We start from the raw sequence: 14,729 nt of genomic DNA, 5'->3' as shown, positions 1-14,729 counted from the left end.
TTTGTTTAAAATGTCAATCTTTGAAAGTGAAGCATTTCGTTTATAATTTTTTTCCAGAATAAATATTTCAATTAAAAAAAAAAAAAGAAGAAACAGAATTCCAAACACGAACCAACGACTATCTGAACTAGTGTCAAGTTCAGAGAAGACAAAGAAGTCCCTTTGTTCATAAAACTTTCAATTTCTTCCCCTAATCAATGAAGATTTTATTATTTACCTCCAGTAAGGATTTTGACCAAATCCCACATTCAATTCAAACCATGTTGCTCACATAACACATAGCAAGTCACAAAGATATGCAGCAAGTGTTTAATCTTCAGTGGAAAATCTAGTGGTTAACCATGCAAACAAATTATTTAACTTTCTGCTCAGGAATCATTGCATTTCCAACTCCAGAGTGGTTAACATCTGCATGTCATTTCAGGAACACATAGTTATGGTCAGGACATCCAGAGTCTGTATCCCCTAAAGCAAAAGTGTGGAAGTTGAGGTTCTAAGGCACTTGACTCAACCAGACCATTAAATTTTCCTTCCCCTGTAAATGATCTGAGGTAATTTTGACAATCAAAGCTGGAAAATTTGTCCTCAGCTAAATGATTCATGATTCTACAGAATGCTTAATTTCAGAAAAAGAGTGAAAGTAGCAACATGGAAACTGAAAAAAAATTGAAGAAATGCAACCACAGGATAAAAAATCTAGCATGAGATGTCTTTAAAGAGGTATCATGCACAGGGACAAAGACAAAAAGCAATTTTCCCCTCGGTTTGTGCAAAGAGCAATAGTATTTCCAGTGAATTTTATTAAAAGACCACTGAATTGCTCAGTCTTTTCCATAAGGAAGATACAGACAAAGAAAGATCCTGTAAGACAGAAGAGATCACAAAGATGCACGCAAAAGCAGAATAAATCCCATAGGAGAGGAATAATAATAGAATGTGGAATATACAACAATATTGCAGCAAATAAGGATGGCATATCTAGGCACAAATGGCATGCAGTAACTTAAATACTGATCAGAAAAAACCTTCACAGTGGAAAAGATGTGTGGAATAATCCATCTTTGGATGTGACTGCTGCTCATACTTTGAAATACTAGGTCAGTGAAGCACTTCTTTGAAAACTGAATGTTGTAATGTCTTACATGACAGAAAACACTTTTAGCAACTTCCCTTATGCTCAATATAAAAAGATATATCAAAGATCATTTACTTCTGTGTTTGCAGAAGCACAGCAAATTAAAGGAAGGATTGAAGTGTAAGAGGCTCAGTAAAGCTGGTAGTGACACAGCCTGAAACTGCCTTTGTACAACTCCTCTGCTGCAATCACTATTTCAGCAGCTCTGGGTCAGTGGATAGATTACTTCATCCAAGAAGTCTCCTCCCCACCTGTGGAACTTCTCTGAAGCTGTAAACAGGGTGGTCCACATGGCCCAAGAACAGCACGACAGGATCTTCTCTCACATAATTTCTAATAATTCTGCATACTTAAGGAGCAAAATCTCCTCTTAAATCTACAGTCTACTCTTTCTATAGCTATGAACATAAACAGAAGTTTGCTGGACACTGAAAATCAAAGTGAATTATCCCAACCTGAGAGAGTAGCTCCATTCTTTGAAAATTCTTCCCAAAAGTTAGTACCAAAGAATATGCAGTTGAGTATTTCTTTCTCACCTAGACATTTTATTTTTTTACCTTTCAAAACCCAAATGCAGTTATAAAATACCACAACATACGATAAACTGGTAAATGGCATCATACAGTTACAAAAAAAAAACCTAAAGGAGACAAAACGTGGCATGATTTATTCTTAAAAAGGAGGTTGCTACAAAGACATTCTGTAGTGTTCAATGGTGTTCTGAGGTGGCATAGAGATTTCAATGAATCAGTGTATTTCCTCAAAAAAGTATGCACACCATTATTAATCTCATGGACAGAATCTGAAAACATATTATTTACAAGCAGGACCAAACTGCTAATGCTGCAATTTTCAAAGAGATTTTCGAAACCTACACACCCAAATTCCACCAAAATATGACCATCCAGTTCAAATTAAGTTTTTGAACATCTCTCACTATGAGTTTCCCAACCCCAAAGCACACCATAATTCCTTTTTCTAAGGTAGATTTGTATTAGATCACCTCTCTCATAGAGCTCTTCCATCGCTCTCCAGGTTTCAGCTCGGACCTCTCGATTGCTTTTACCTGGAACCTGTGCATCAGGCCAGTGAATCAAATAAAGATCTAAAAAAGGAACAGAACCAGACTGCTTATTAAAGTGTTCAAAAATAAACAATCAAACCACATGAGACAGTATTTTCCCTCCAGGGGCCCCTAACACATTACCATGATAATAGTTCCAATCACTACTCAGTGATCATTATTGGATGTATCCAGTTAGTCGTAATAAATGAATTCTATAACATCACATTAACAGCTAAGGGTAGCAGAACTTGCACATGTTCCACATGCTTAGGTCACTGTAATCAGAATTTCATGGTCACATATGCACTTTAATAAAGTTTCCACACATAACAAGCCCTATTTAAATCAAAAGGATTTTGGTCACTGGAATGATGAGTGGACTACTACTTATTAAGTGCTGCAAGTCTTCCATTTCACGGAAGATAAATATATTTGACAGTTCTGCAGATATTTTCTATAACCTCAGCAGTGGGTCTGTCCTTTTCCTTTCTAAAGAATACTTCCACTTATGAATTTCTGTTGGAAACTATAGCACATTCTTTACGCAGATTTTTTTGTCTAAGTTTTTTGTCTAAGTTTCATGTCAGCCTTTGTGATTTTTTAAAAGAAATGTAAAAAAAATAATATTTTAAGGGAACAAACTATGCTTTATTACATTTTTTTTTGGAATGTTAGCACAATTTCAAACACAATTAAGATTTACTGCTGATGAAATTATCATAGAACCTTTTCCTAAGATCTAACCTAAACGTTCCCTGACATTGCTCCATGCCATCCCTTGGGTCCCTGGTCACCAGAGAGAAGGGACCAGTGCTGCCCCTCCACTGCTCCTCATGAGGAGGCTTTTTGTGTGCTGTCTTCCTTCAAGAGAAGACTGTGCTTGAATTGGAAAAGGAAGCACTTCCAACATACACTGAGAAATGTACATGTACTGGACTCGGTTCCAAATCAGACTTAAATTTAAACATGACAGATCTATAACTCTTTTACAAGTTTGGAGACACTGCAAGACATTCTGAAGGAGAAATGTAGAGATACTTGGAAAATAATTACATTTCTAATCAAATTCCAACTGCAGATTAAACAGGTAACTGCAGGTATCCCAGTCAAACAGGTTTTGGCCTTTGCTGCATATATTAGTCTGATGAAAAACAGGAAAAGAAAATAAATAGATGACTGAGATGTGAACCATTTTCTTTGTGCTTCATAATATTCCTTTTCTGGCAGTTCAAATAGAGTTAAGAAACAAAAAAAACCTGACTTGTTTTCAATGAGAAGAGTGTTTTGTTCTTTGGATACATCAATCCATTCATTTACAGTACTTCTTTGTGAAAATACAGATCCTCTGCTTTGGGAATCATGAAAAAAAAAGGGAAAAAAAGGAAAAAAAAAAGCCTTTTATTCCCAATTTAAGGGCTACACTAACAATTACTGTATCAGTGGGCTGATATATTAGCTTTCCCCGTCTAAAAATACAAATTCAATCTTGATTTAAGATGAAAATGTGCCATGAAATTTGCTATAATACACCAGCTCCAATTTTGGCACATCATTGCAATGAGTGCTTTACTTACCTTAAAAATCTAATCAGAACAGTACAGAATTATGTACAGCAAAATACATTAGAGATGTAGGAAGAAAAACATTATTTAGGATGTGTCACAAAATCCACAAGCTACATTTGCATTTCCTGATATCAATAATCCATCTAAATACAATTTTAAACTCTTTGACTTTTTAAATACAATAGCTCAGACAAGCCAATAATCACTCATCTATAATCATCTGCAGTGTCTGGTTTTGTATCACATTTAAGGAGAAAGTTGCTTGCTCTTTGCCCTTTTATCCATAAAATCCACTTTCAATTCCACGTGCAGTCTTATTGATCACCAATCTATCAATAATTACTTCTTCACTAATTGCTCTGAGAAAATAAGTTGTATTTATTAAAAGTACTTACCAATACATGGTATTGGAATAAATATCAATTTTGTGACTTTTAACTGAAAACTAGTATTGGGATATTGATTTGGTGAGGTTACATGCAAAACTCAGGACTACTCACATTCTGTTGCCAATAAAATTTCCACTGATTTATATCAGACATAAACCCAAAGGATTAGCATTAGGAATTGCTAATGTCAAGTGTTCATTTTGATCCAAAATGATATATGCTACTGGGGCTACTTACTGCATAGATACTGACATATTTGTATTGAAACCTTTTTGCTTATATAAAGCAGGTGTCATATAGAATAGGTGTAAGTTACTGAGATCTGATGCCTACCTCCCAGAAAAAGGGAAGAATTATATATTTTTAATTGCTGCTTGCTATGTTCTCCAAACCAGACTAACAAGAACTGCTTAACTATGCAAAATAATGCCATTTAGCAAAAATAATCAAACTTCAGCAGAATTTCACCAGTTACTTCTCCAAAAGCCTGACTGTTCAGTTAGACACCACAGTGTGGAAATGCTCGCAGAAGTAATTACATCATGGATTTCCACAGACACAGATGCATTGTACTCTGCTCAGGAAACTGAAACATTCTCCAAAGAAAGACTTTTAAGAGATTTGATAACTGAAAGATCTCTGGCCTCAGACATCCAAAAAAATGCAACACATCCCCCTTCTCTGTAGTAGTGTCTGAGGCCTCTGATGCAAACAAGATTAGCTGTTGTCCTTTATTTTAGAAAGGTTTTGGTACCAGGTACACCATGACCATATCCTCCCATTATGTTTCTTTCCATTTAGGCTTTTTCATCGAAATAAAAATTACTTCAAATTCCAAAATATAAGCATTTAGAGCTAGAAAGCATCTACTGGATCACCAAGTATAATCTTCCTGACTGCAAGAAGTGTTCATGAAAGATGTGGGGCAAAGGTGCCTTATCTCATAGACAAAGAGTAGAATAGTCCTGCCAGTCATGTATGAAGCACCCCAGCAAAGCCAGGACCTTACTTCTACTGCAGCTGTTAGAAAACTTTCCATCATATCTGCAGGCCAATAAAAACAACAAGCACCTCACAAACTAAGGTCTGTGATTTCATTATTATTTGTACACACATTCACACCCTACACCCACACACACATTTTCTTTTACTTAAAATATTTTCCCTCCTGGGCTACTGTGAGAACACAAACACTCTTAAATTCCTTTTGGAGGCAAGAAATTAGCTTTAAATCATTGACTGAAACAGATTAAAGTTCTAGTAATCAAGAAATACATAACTTTATCACTGGAGATTTTTAGGAACAGACTACATTTTTATTGAGAACATGAGGCTGTGCCTTGTACCGTGGGAAAAATTATTATCTTGAGATACCTTCCAACAATGTATTTTTAAAAAATAATCTTAAATCAAAAAATCCACCTTGATTCCTAGTATCAGGATGCACTTGAGAAAGAAGGGAAAAAAACCTCCAAACATTCACAATCTGGTTTCATATTCAACAGCTTTTTAAAACATCCTTTGCACACAGGCTGTAATGGTGCAGCAGTGAGCAGAGGCCTGAAGGTCATTAAATGTCAATGCATAGTGGTGCAGGAAAACTAAAACTAACACCTGAGTTGCTCTCACACAGACATTTAAAATATAATGGCTTATGGCTTTTTAGTGGTTGCAGCACCTACAATCAACACACTTCCTCTTAACTGAAAAGTACAGGCCATTTTACACATTTAAAAGCCAACATGATGTTTTTGTGGAAATAAAAGTTTGCATTTCTATGCAAAATCCCTAATACAATATTTTAAAAAAAGTTAGATTTGACTAAAACAAGCCTAGTAGTATGAAAAACAAGCCCAGCCTTCTATTAGCCCTAAAAGCAGAAGTATATTTTGCAATGTTTCCTAGCTGTCTTAATGCTGGGAATCATATTTCCTTGCTTTTCTCAACAGTCACTTAATATTGATAGGATGTATTTTTCTTTCTCACTCCATCCTTTTTTGTTCTTTGTTTCCTTCTATTGAACAAGGATCAATGTGAAACAATCTACAAAGTGTTTTGAAGCAATACAGAAGCTGAATTATGATAATACACTAATTTCATGTGGTTCATCTATTACAGTGAAGCTGCTGATAGAGCATTTGTCCAGCTCCAGTTGGGGATTTGTGATAGGCCAGATTTGCCTGAATGGGACAAACTCAGAACAGTCAAAAGGAAAATAAAATTGTTTATGAATTTGGTAACCCACAAATCAGTATTCAAGAAGTTACTTTAGAGGTTGGATCTAAATCCCAAGGAATGTATTCTGCTACTGCCAAACCTGTAAAATCTGCTGCCATTCCAGATTGGTTTACTGTTACTGCTAGTTGAGGAACACATTTAGAAAATGCAAGGAGGAGAGTATCTGTTACAACCACTGCCCACAAATAATACAAATTTCCATCATGTCATGGATATATAATCTACCAGTTAAAAAAAAAAATCCTGGAACACTGCTCTCCTAGTACCACTTGTCTGAAAAGTGTTCATTGAAAAGCCTTCAAAACAAGTATTTTACATGGAGTATTTTACATTTTCTCTTAAAAAGCCAAGCTGTTTCAACAGCTCACACTCATTATACTGATAATGCAAAGACTTATTAATTTCTGTTAGATTATTTCTCAGGTTTCTAATTCAGTCTTTATGGATGGTCTGGGTAACTCCTAAAGACCCTCCAGAAAATAAACATGAACAAAGACCTTAGCTGCACATTTAGCCAGGGCTCCTCTAGCTTTTTTTTTTTTTTTTTGCACACTTCTTAATTACTAACTTTCCCTCCAACATAAAGATCTAACATCACAGATATATTATTTAGGAACTTTCAGTTTTCTTTATAAACTACGTATCTTTATAGAACATGTGAATCCCCACATACTTGGTTAATACCATAGAATGAAATCAGGGAATTCTGATTTATTCTGGTCACCATAGCAGACTAAGTGGTTCAGGAACAGCTATTTGAATTTTTGAGACATCTCCACATCAGTGGAAGAAAGGTGAAGAAGGAGGGAATATAACTGAGGGTATTAAAGACCCAAAACAAAAATATAAAGAATGAGAACAAATCTAGTATGAAGACTAATTGTGCAGGCAGCAGTAACTTTCCTAAATTGGTTTTAGTAACATGTGCACAAGAAGTTTCAGCTGTTAACACATCTGGCAAACAAGTTCTGTTTATGCTATTCCAAGGATTCACTCACATAGTGACAGCATTGGCATATTTCTTGCTCTCAGATATTCTTTTACTTCTTTTAGACATTTCTTCGTAGGAGAAACTCAGTATTTGTGTGAGCATCTACTCTAATCTACTACCTGTGATAAAAAGAACAACTTACAGTATTAGAAGGAATCACTGCAAATGACTTCTTGGAAGTGAGTCAAGTTTTCCTCTCATCAACATTCAGCACCAGTGCCAGAGCAAGCAGAAGAAAAAAGAAAGCAAACAAAATATAACAAGCAGAAAACAGAGAGGAGGAATAATGTTATTTCTCAGTTTAAAGGAGAAAGTCAGGGCTCAAAACTTTGTTTATTAAAGTCTCATTGCAGTGACCTGCATTTGCACAGGACAAACAAAAAGGAATTTTCATTCATTTTGTATTATTCTGTACCTGTGGAGAAGTCAAGGGATACAAAGATGTGCATGTAAGTATCTTGGTCTTTAACAGATACAGGTTTTTCCCTGTTCACCTTGTAAAGTACTCAAGCAAAAAAACGCAGTGAATACTGCACACAGCTGCCATTAATATTATACATTATTAATTCAGCAAAATTCACTTCCTCATTGAAGTCTGTTTATTGCTAAAATATGCAAATATCATGTTTATTTACAGGTGCCTCCACTCCTATGACCTGTTGCAAAGGACTAATTGGCATCATTACTGCAACTCTGCCTGTCTAGTAAGGGAGTAACAATATCACATCTTTGACAACAAGCAGTTTATGATCAGGGTAAATTTACAAATGCAGTATTAGTTAAGCTTTAATTTTAGTTTTCTAAGTTCTTTTAGATACTTCTAACATTTTCTCCAAAAAATATTCCATCAAACAGACCAAACCAAAGGCAGTAGTCAGGATTTTAAAAAGTTAAAAGGCCTACAAAATAAGTTTTAGAAAGGACCCCCATTCCTTGAGAAAAAGAAAACAGATCACAGAAGAAACCAGGCATCTTTGTGACCCTGTTGCCAATATATTATTGTAAAGTTTAGGAATCCTTTTTTTGTAGGTTTTGGGTGATTTCAGCAAAATATAAAAAACTGATGCAGTTTTTCCTCAAGTTATTTAATAATAAAAAATACCTTTACAAAACATTTGCAACAAGAAAAAGCTCTGTACTCCTAATTGTATACATGTGAACTTCTTAGAAAACAAACAGAACAAGAAACCTGCAAATGTGTAAACAAAGGCAGAATTTGGTTTCTGTGACTCATCTGTACTACATGAATTTTTTTCACAATTCATTCATCTTTGCAAGTACTCCCATGGAAAGCACAACAAATGAGCTATATGTAAAGATTCATACCAAGATATTCAACACCAAGTCTTTCACATGACTCCAAGCAGGCTTTTTTTGTGTTTTCATAGCCATAATCACTGTGCCACAGCTTGGTAGTTATCCAGAGGTCCTCTCTCTCCACACCACTCTCTCTGATGGCCCTTTGCAGGAGGGGTTCACAGCCGTATCTCTTTGCTGTGTCGATGTGACGAATGCCACATTTCTGCAGGGCATGGACCACTGCGGCATGGGAATAGCCACCCTGGTGGGAAGTACCTAAACACACAAAAGCAGAAGTGAATTGTCAGCAGTGAATTATGAGGGGCATATTTTATCATTGTTTTCAATTTTTAAATTTTTTTTTAATATTGTCACAAAACCTTCTTATTTAATTTTCATTTCCTCATAGTAAAGAAACGGGACCTGACTGATCTTTAGGCTTGGAAAATACATGAAGTAGGAGAAGTTGGTGCTGATCAGAAGCAACTCCATCAAAATCAAATATCAACAGCATTTAACTGTAAAGAAGTGATTCAAGGAGCTAGGCTGAAAATCATCAAAGAGAAAACACAAATTTTATGGGAAATAAATATATGTCACTTAATTTTCATACAGAGGCATAACATTTACAGATTAAAATATTTTTAAAAACCCAAAAACCTGAGCAACTTTCAAAACCATTTACTTTGCAAAAAGCATATCCTGAAACCTTTACTTTATTGAACTCCTGGTAGCTTGAGATCATTATTGCATTGTACAATCCCAGACTGGGCCACAGTGCAGGTGCCAGTCACATAATGTCACATTCAGCAGTAACCAAAACAATGGAATCCTACAAAAGAGTTACAGAATGGGCATGCAGGGAGTTTCAGTAACAAAATCCTAATACTGTTGTTGTGTGGGGATTCACTGGATCTGTATTTTGCATGTCAAGGGGACGGAAGGAGGAGGAGACTCAGCAGGAAAAGCAACTACCAGGAGGACTTCAGATAAAGAACTGGTTGAGAGCAAGGAGGATGATGTTTCTACTTACCCTTTCCTGTTAGTTGCTTTTCCTGCCATGAGCCCCTCACCCATTCACCCTCAGTCCACACACTTCCCACAAACAGTATTTTCTACAGTTTGTTGGAGGAAATGCTCAGTCAGTTCCAGTCAGTTCCCAAAGTCACCTCCTTCCAAGCTGATGATTAGTACTTAAAGGCCCTCATGCTGTAAACAACAGGCAGCATAAAACTTCTCCACCACCAACCTGAGACACAGCCCTGCACAGTCCTGAACAGCTGCAGAGCTTCAGTCACCGCTAAATCTAAAAAAATGAATAAAGGACTCCAAAGTATTATTTAAAGTGATATTTGTACCTGCTCTTACCCTTCTCTTTCCAGCCCAAACACTATCTGCACGTTATGGAAGTAGCCCTGCCAATGGCCACCCAGGCTGGCAGGAAGAGGCCACCACTGAAAGCACCACAGGTGCTCCTCTGCAGAGCCCCCGACCCCAGCGGGGCAGCAACGCCCAGGGGAGGCTGCAGCACGTTCTCACACACTTTTAACAACCAGCATCAATGAGGAGGACTTAAAAAAGCCAGACTTGCATGGAAGGTGAACCAGGTTTTCCTAAATGCTTATCATTTGTGCTCATTCCTGATCTTAGCAGGAAAGCCAGTGAGTCATGCTCAACACTCAAAGTCATTTAAACTAAGATATAATATGGTCTAATCTCCCACCCATATACATCAGGATCATGACATCCTGCTAAACACAAAAGGACAATTTCCACTTTACATTTGAGGCCAACAAAATGTGGAGTCAAGAACAAAACTCTTGACTTCATGGATTTGATGAAACTATAATACTACATGCCTAAGATTTTGACATGCATTCATAAGTAATTTACTTTCCAAACATAAACGAAGTTTCAATGTTCTAAAAGACAAAACTTTTTTTTTTCATAGCCGCTAATTATGATTACTAATTGGCTTAATTTCTGAGCCAACTAGAAATAAATGTTTCTACAACTTGTTTCACCTCAAAATAAGTCAAGCTACATTCAGCTAAGTCAAGTTGGTTTTCAAAATAGCTATTTCAAAATCCTCATGAATGTTTAAGAATTTTAGATGACTGCAATGCTACTACATTATACTTATGGGCAAAGAATATATATGGAATTTTACAATATTGAAATCCTAAAGGAATTTTATTACAAAATTATATAACTAGCACAGAAAAATTACTATATTTCTTCACAACAAACCCTTCACTTTTAATATGCTGGTACTGGTGCAAAATAAATGAGGTTGTAACTATTGTGTCTGTTTCTGGCTGAATGGACATTTCTAAGCACAGAATGAATGGAGTTCATTTAGAGGTCTTGCAAATGGACTCAGACTCTTTTCATGCATAATGGGTTTCAGTAAGAACATTTAGGACAAACAACTTTTTTTTTTATTTTAACCCTTTAATTTAAAGGGAGAGAGTGGTTAAGAAGGAAAATTCAGAATAATTTTGTTATTGTTCCCCATTCAGTGATGGCATGCACTCTCGTTACACAAGAAATAAAGACAGCAAGATCAATCTGGAGGAAATTATCTCAATTTCTATGCCTAAAAATGAACTACAACAGTCCTGGTGCACTGCATAGTAATCAAAAAAGAAATCAACAACTACTTAGTATTACCACTTTGCAAGCCAACTTAATCATGAACAACAGGTGGATAAGTTAATTATGCTACGAATATAACAATTCTAGGCTTTAGAAACCACAGTTTTCTTGTGTTTACAGATGTAATTAAAGAAGTTACAAGTCACAGATGCAGAAGGATAACAAAAGTGAAGGGATTGAACTTTCTAATTCTTTTTCCATTAGAAATTTAAACAATGCTATTTGAACACATTGACATTCTCACACATGTTCGGGATTCCCCTTTGCTCACAGAGATGTAATTCACACCGTACATATATATTTAAAGACAGAATCCAATCATGCATTTAAAACTACTTTGAATCTGCATCCTTTCCATCCCCTTCCAGTTTCTAAATGTATTTAATACATTTTCCCTAGAATTTGCTGATAAGAAACAGCAGCTCCTTTCAAGAAGCTATGTCAAATATCAGTAAGTTTGGAAAAGCTTCCTATTTTTTAGCTAATATTTTAACTTCTTTCCTAGGGAAATAGCACTGTTACCACTGACTGAACTAAGCCAAATTTGACAGATTGCAAGACATGCAAGACAATTACATTCCTACATATTTTGTGAAAAAACGGTGGTTGTAAGGGACAATGATACTGCAGTGAAAATATGGATAGGTCAGAGGACACAAATCCAGGGAAAGCAGGCTTAACTGGTTACATTGTTATTTTGTCACAGTTACTCATCACTTTCTCGGTATCCTGAAGAACACTGGCATCAAAACTGGAGTGAGAAAATGCTCTGACAACCCGTAAAATAATACAAGGTTATTAGAAAGGCAGACTCCTGCTTACAATGCAGTTGTTACAGGAGAAAAAGCCCCAACATGCCAATCAGCAACACCACCCCCAACCCCTCAAAACCAGAAAATCAGCAACATTTCCACCCCTGACCCCACCAAATATGTAAAACAAGTAACAAACCACCCACTATCCCCCCTCCCAGATTTATGCACAATCTCAGCTCTCAGCCTCATTAAACTTTCTGTTCTCCCTCACAAAGCTGCAGAACTACAGAGAGAGATCCAAAGCACCAACAGTTATTCAAAACAAAACCAGGATCTGCTTTCTCTCCCTGCTTTCTCCCTCCCTTTGTGGCGAAGTGTCATGTGATTTGTGAAATGTGAAAAAATTATTCATCTGAATATATAAAACTGACCAGTGATATGAATAACTTTGGCTACTTGAATTCAGTGGAATAACATTAGGAAAGTTTAGAGATCACATTAGAGACTATCATCTTCTGACAAGAGTACTAAATTTAAAGAGTTGACAAAGAAAACATCTGTAAAAATACCACTCCTTGCTGATTTTTTTATCTCCAAGTAATCACTTAAAAGCTCTCAAAAGCAAAAGCTCAAACATTCTTTTCTCAACTTTCAGACACTCATCGTGTATCTATGGTATTTTATACCATACCAGGCTAGAAATACCTGATTCTATTAGTTTTAGTTCTACTATTTCAATATTACATCAATATAACACATCTTATGAATATATTGAATTCTTTGATGTTCATACAGTTTGATTTCCTAATTACCTAATGAGCAAAAGTGATGATAAAACGTGAAATGGCCATACATGATGCAAATGAACATGTAACACGTTTCCAGGTTAACTGCTCAGGCATTCACAAAACCACATGCCTCTTCTTTGGAAAGGCTCAAAGGCAGACAATCCTTACTTGCTGTCCTTGCTGTCTCTTATATCCTTCTTCTGATTTTGTATTCATATGATCCTCTGACAAGCTGACTCAGACTGTTAAATGGCCAAAAAAAGAGAGTACAGTTTCAGAATTATTCATGAACCAGAATAATTCCTCAGAGAGGAAAACCCACAGAATTTCATGCAAGGGATGGAGCAAAACAAGTCCCCCTTTAGCAGCAGCAGTTAAATAATTTGATTTCATAAATGCTTTTATTTAAATTTTAAAAATAAAAGCACAGTTGTGTCCTAGCAAACCAACAAAAGATCAGAACGACCTTCTCCATGAACTCTTCTCCTGAAGCCCTTCTTTCTATTGTATTCCCCAACACCATCCCTACAGCTGCTCTCAGACAAGCCAATAATGTCACAATAATTTTCTACTACCACAACACTAGAACCCAAGTAAACTTGGCATAGTAAACTATTTGGCATAGTTTTATCTTAACACTGTCAGTTACTCTGAAAATCCTATGCAGCATCTGATGACAAAATATTCAAGGATCCTTTCTCTAGATTTCTAGAGTGGAGGGCTTCCTTCTGCAGCAGGTGAAACCAAAGTCAACCTTGCTATGAAGTTACTGCACTCTACAATTTTCATGAGGCAACTAGAGACTATTTCAAGGTAAGAGATCCAAAAGTAATAAAAATTACTTTTACAAAATAACTGGGATATTTTATTTAGAGTACAAGACTAGCACCCAATGTGTATGTAAAATAGGGCAGCTCCTCCTGAGGGAATGGTGCCTATGGGCTTCTGGAAAAACTGGTAGGACACCATCAACAATAACTGAAAGACACTGAGCAGACTCCCATTATATAATCAATGGTTTATAATTGGTCAGAATAAAAGCAGCACACAGGTTTATCTAAAACTCAGTCATTTAAGGCAAGTTTCTTTTGCCTCTGTAAATGTTATTTGGATTATGAATTATTTCAGTTTTTTAGTATGTAGGTTTTACTTTGCTTCTCATTCTTTTGTTTGCTTGTTTGTCTGCTAAATACAACCTATTGCTTAATAGGGGACTTTTTTCCCCTGTGTGACTCAGAACACACTAACAGAATTCAGTAACATGAGCAAAAAAAGTAAGCAAGCATGATTTAAAACTCTGCAATTCTACTCAGGCAAGTCTACACAGGCAAGGAAACAAAATGCAGGAATACAGCCTTGCCTCAAGGCAAGAGGGTAGGAGAGAGCCATTACATGTTTATTATGTATCCAGGGAAAGGGAAGCCAGAATTGCTGGTTTTCTCTCTTCCTGAGAGGAAGGAAGAAATGGCAATGAGCCATTGTTGACAGAAGCACTCTATTCCCTCCATCCCAAAGAGGCTCTGACTGTAGAGGATATTCAGATCATCTGCTGTAAAATGTCCACACATTTCTGTTCACTGACCCACTATTTATCTCCTCAGAACCTTAGACAGAGAGTAGGTGCAAGAGTAATGTTGTATTGCACTGAGTAACTCCTCAGAATGTGTCTCACGGCAATTCCAGGAAGTCTGCAAGTGGCGTCTGATATCAGTAGGATGCTATTGCTCTGATATGGCATCAATTCACTGCTGGATTTCTGGCAGCAGAAATAACTATCACCCCAAAAATGCAAATTTTTCTTTCAGCAATAGTAAAGAGATTTCTATTGGAAAAGTGCCAGCTATT

At 36.3% G+C, this 14,729-nt stretch overlaps 1 protein-coding gene across 2 annotated transcripts in view; it reads right to left on the bottom strand.

The window, feature by feature from the left end:
- The window catches only part of LOC132331197 (uncharacterized oxidoreductase YtbE-like), a 32,317-nt gene extending 23,397 nt beyond the window's left edge, over window positions 1-8,920 (bottom strand). Inside the window, exons 1-2 of one of the 2 annotated variants that reach the window (XM_059854405.1) lie at window positions 8,711-8,920; window positions 2,139-2,208 (exon numbers count right to left, since the gene is read on the bottom strand). In XM_059854405.1, coding sequence (XP_059710388.1) covers window positions 2,139-2,208; window positions 8,711-8,776 — 136 coding nt within the window. In that variant the 5' untranslated portion in view covers window positions 8,777-8,920. Of the gene's footprint in view, window positions 1-2,138; window positions 2,241-7,526 lie in introns of both variants that reach the window. The other variant, XM_059854406.1, reaches the window with a different exon arrangement.
- Between the last annotated feature and the right edge of the window lie 5,809 nt (window positions 8,921-14,729).

This window comes from Haemorhous mexicanus, chromosome 9 (assembly GCF_027477595.1).
Source record: "Haemorhous mexicanus isolate bHaeMex1 chromosome 9, bHaeMex1.pri, whole genome shotgun sequence".
Classification (NCBI taxonomy): domain Eukaryota; kingdom Metazoa; phylum Chordata; class Aves; order Passeriformes; family Fringillidae; genus Haemorhous; species Haemorhous mexicanus.
The sequence above is the reverse complement of the archived record's forward strand: the minus strand, read 5'-3'. Positions and strand labels throughout refer to the sequence as shown.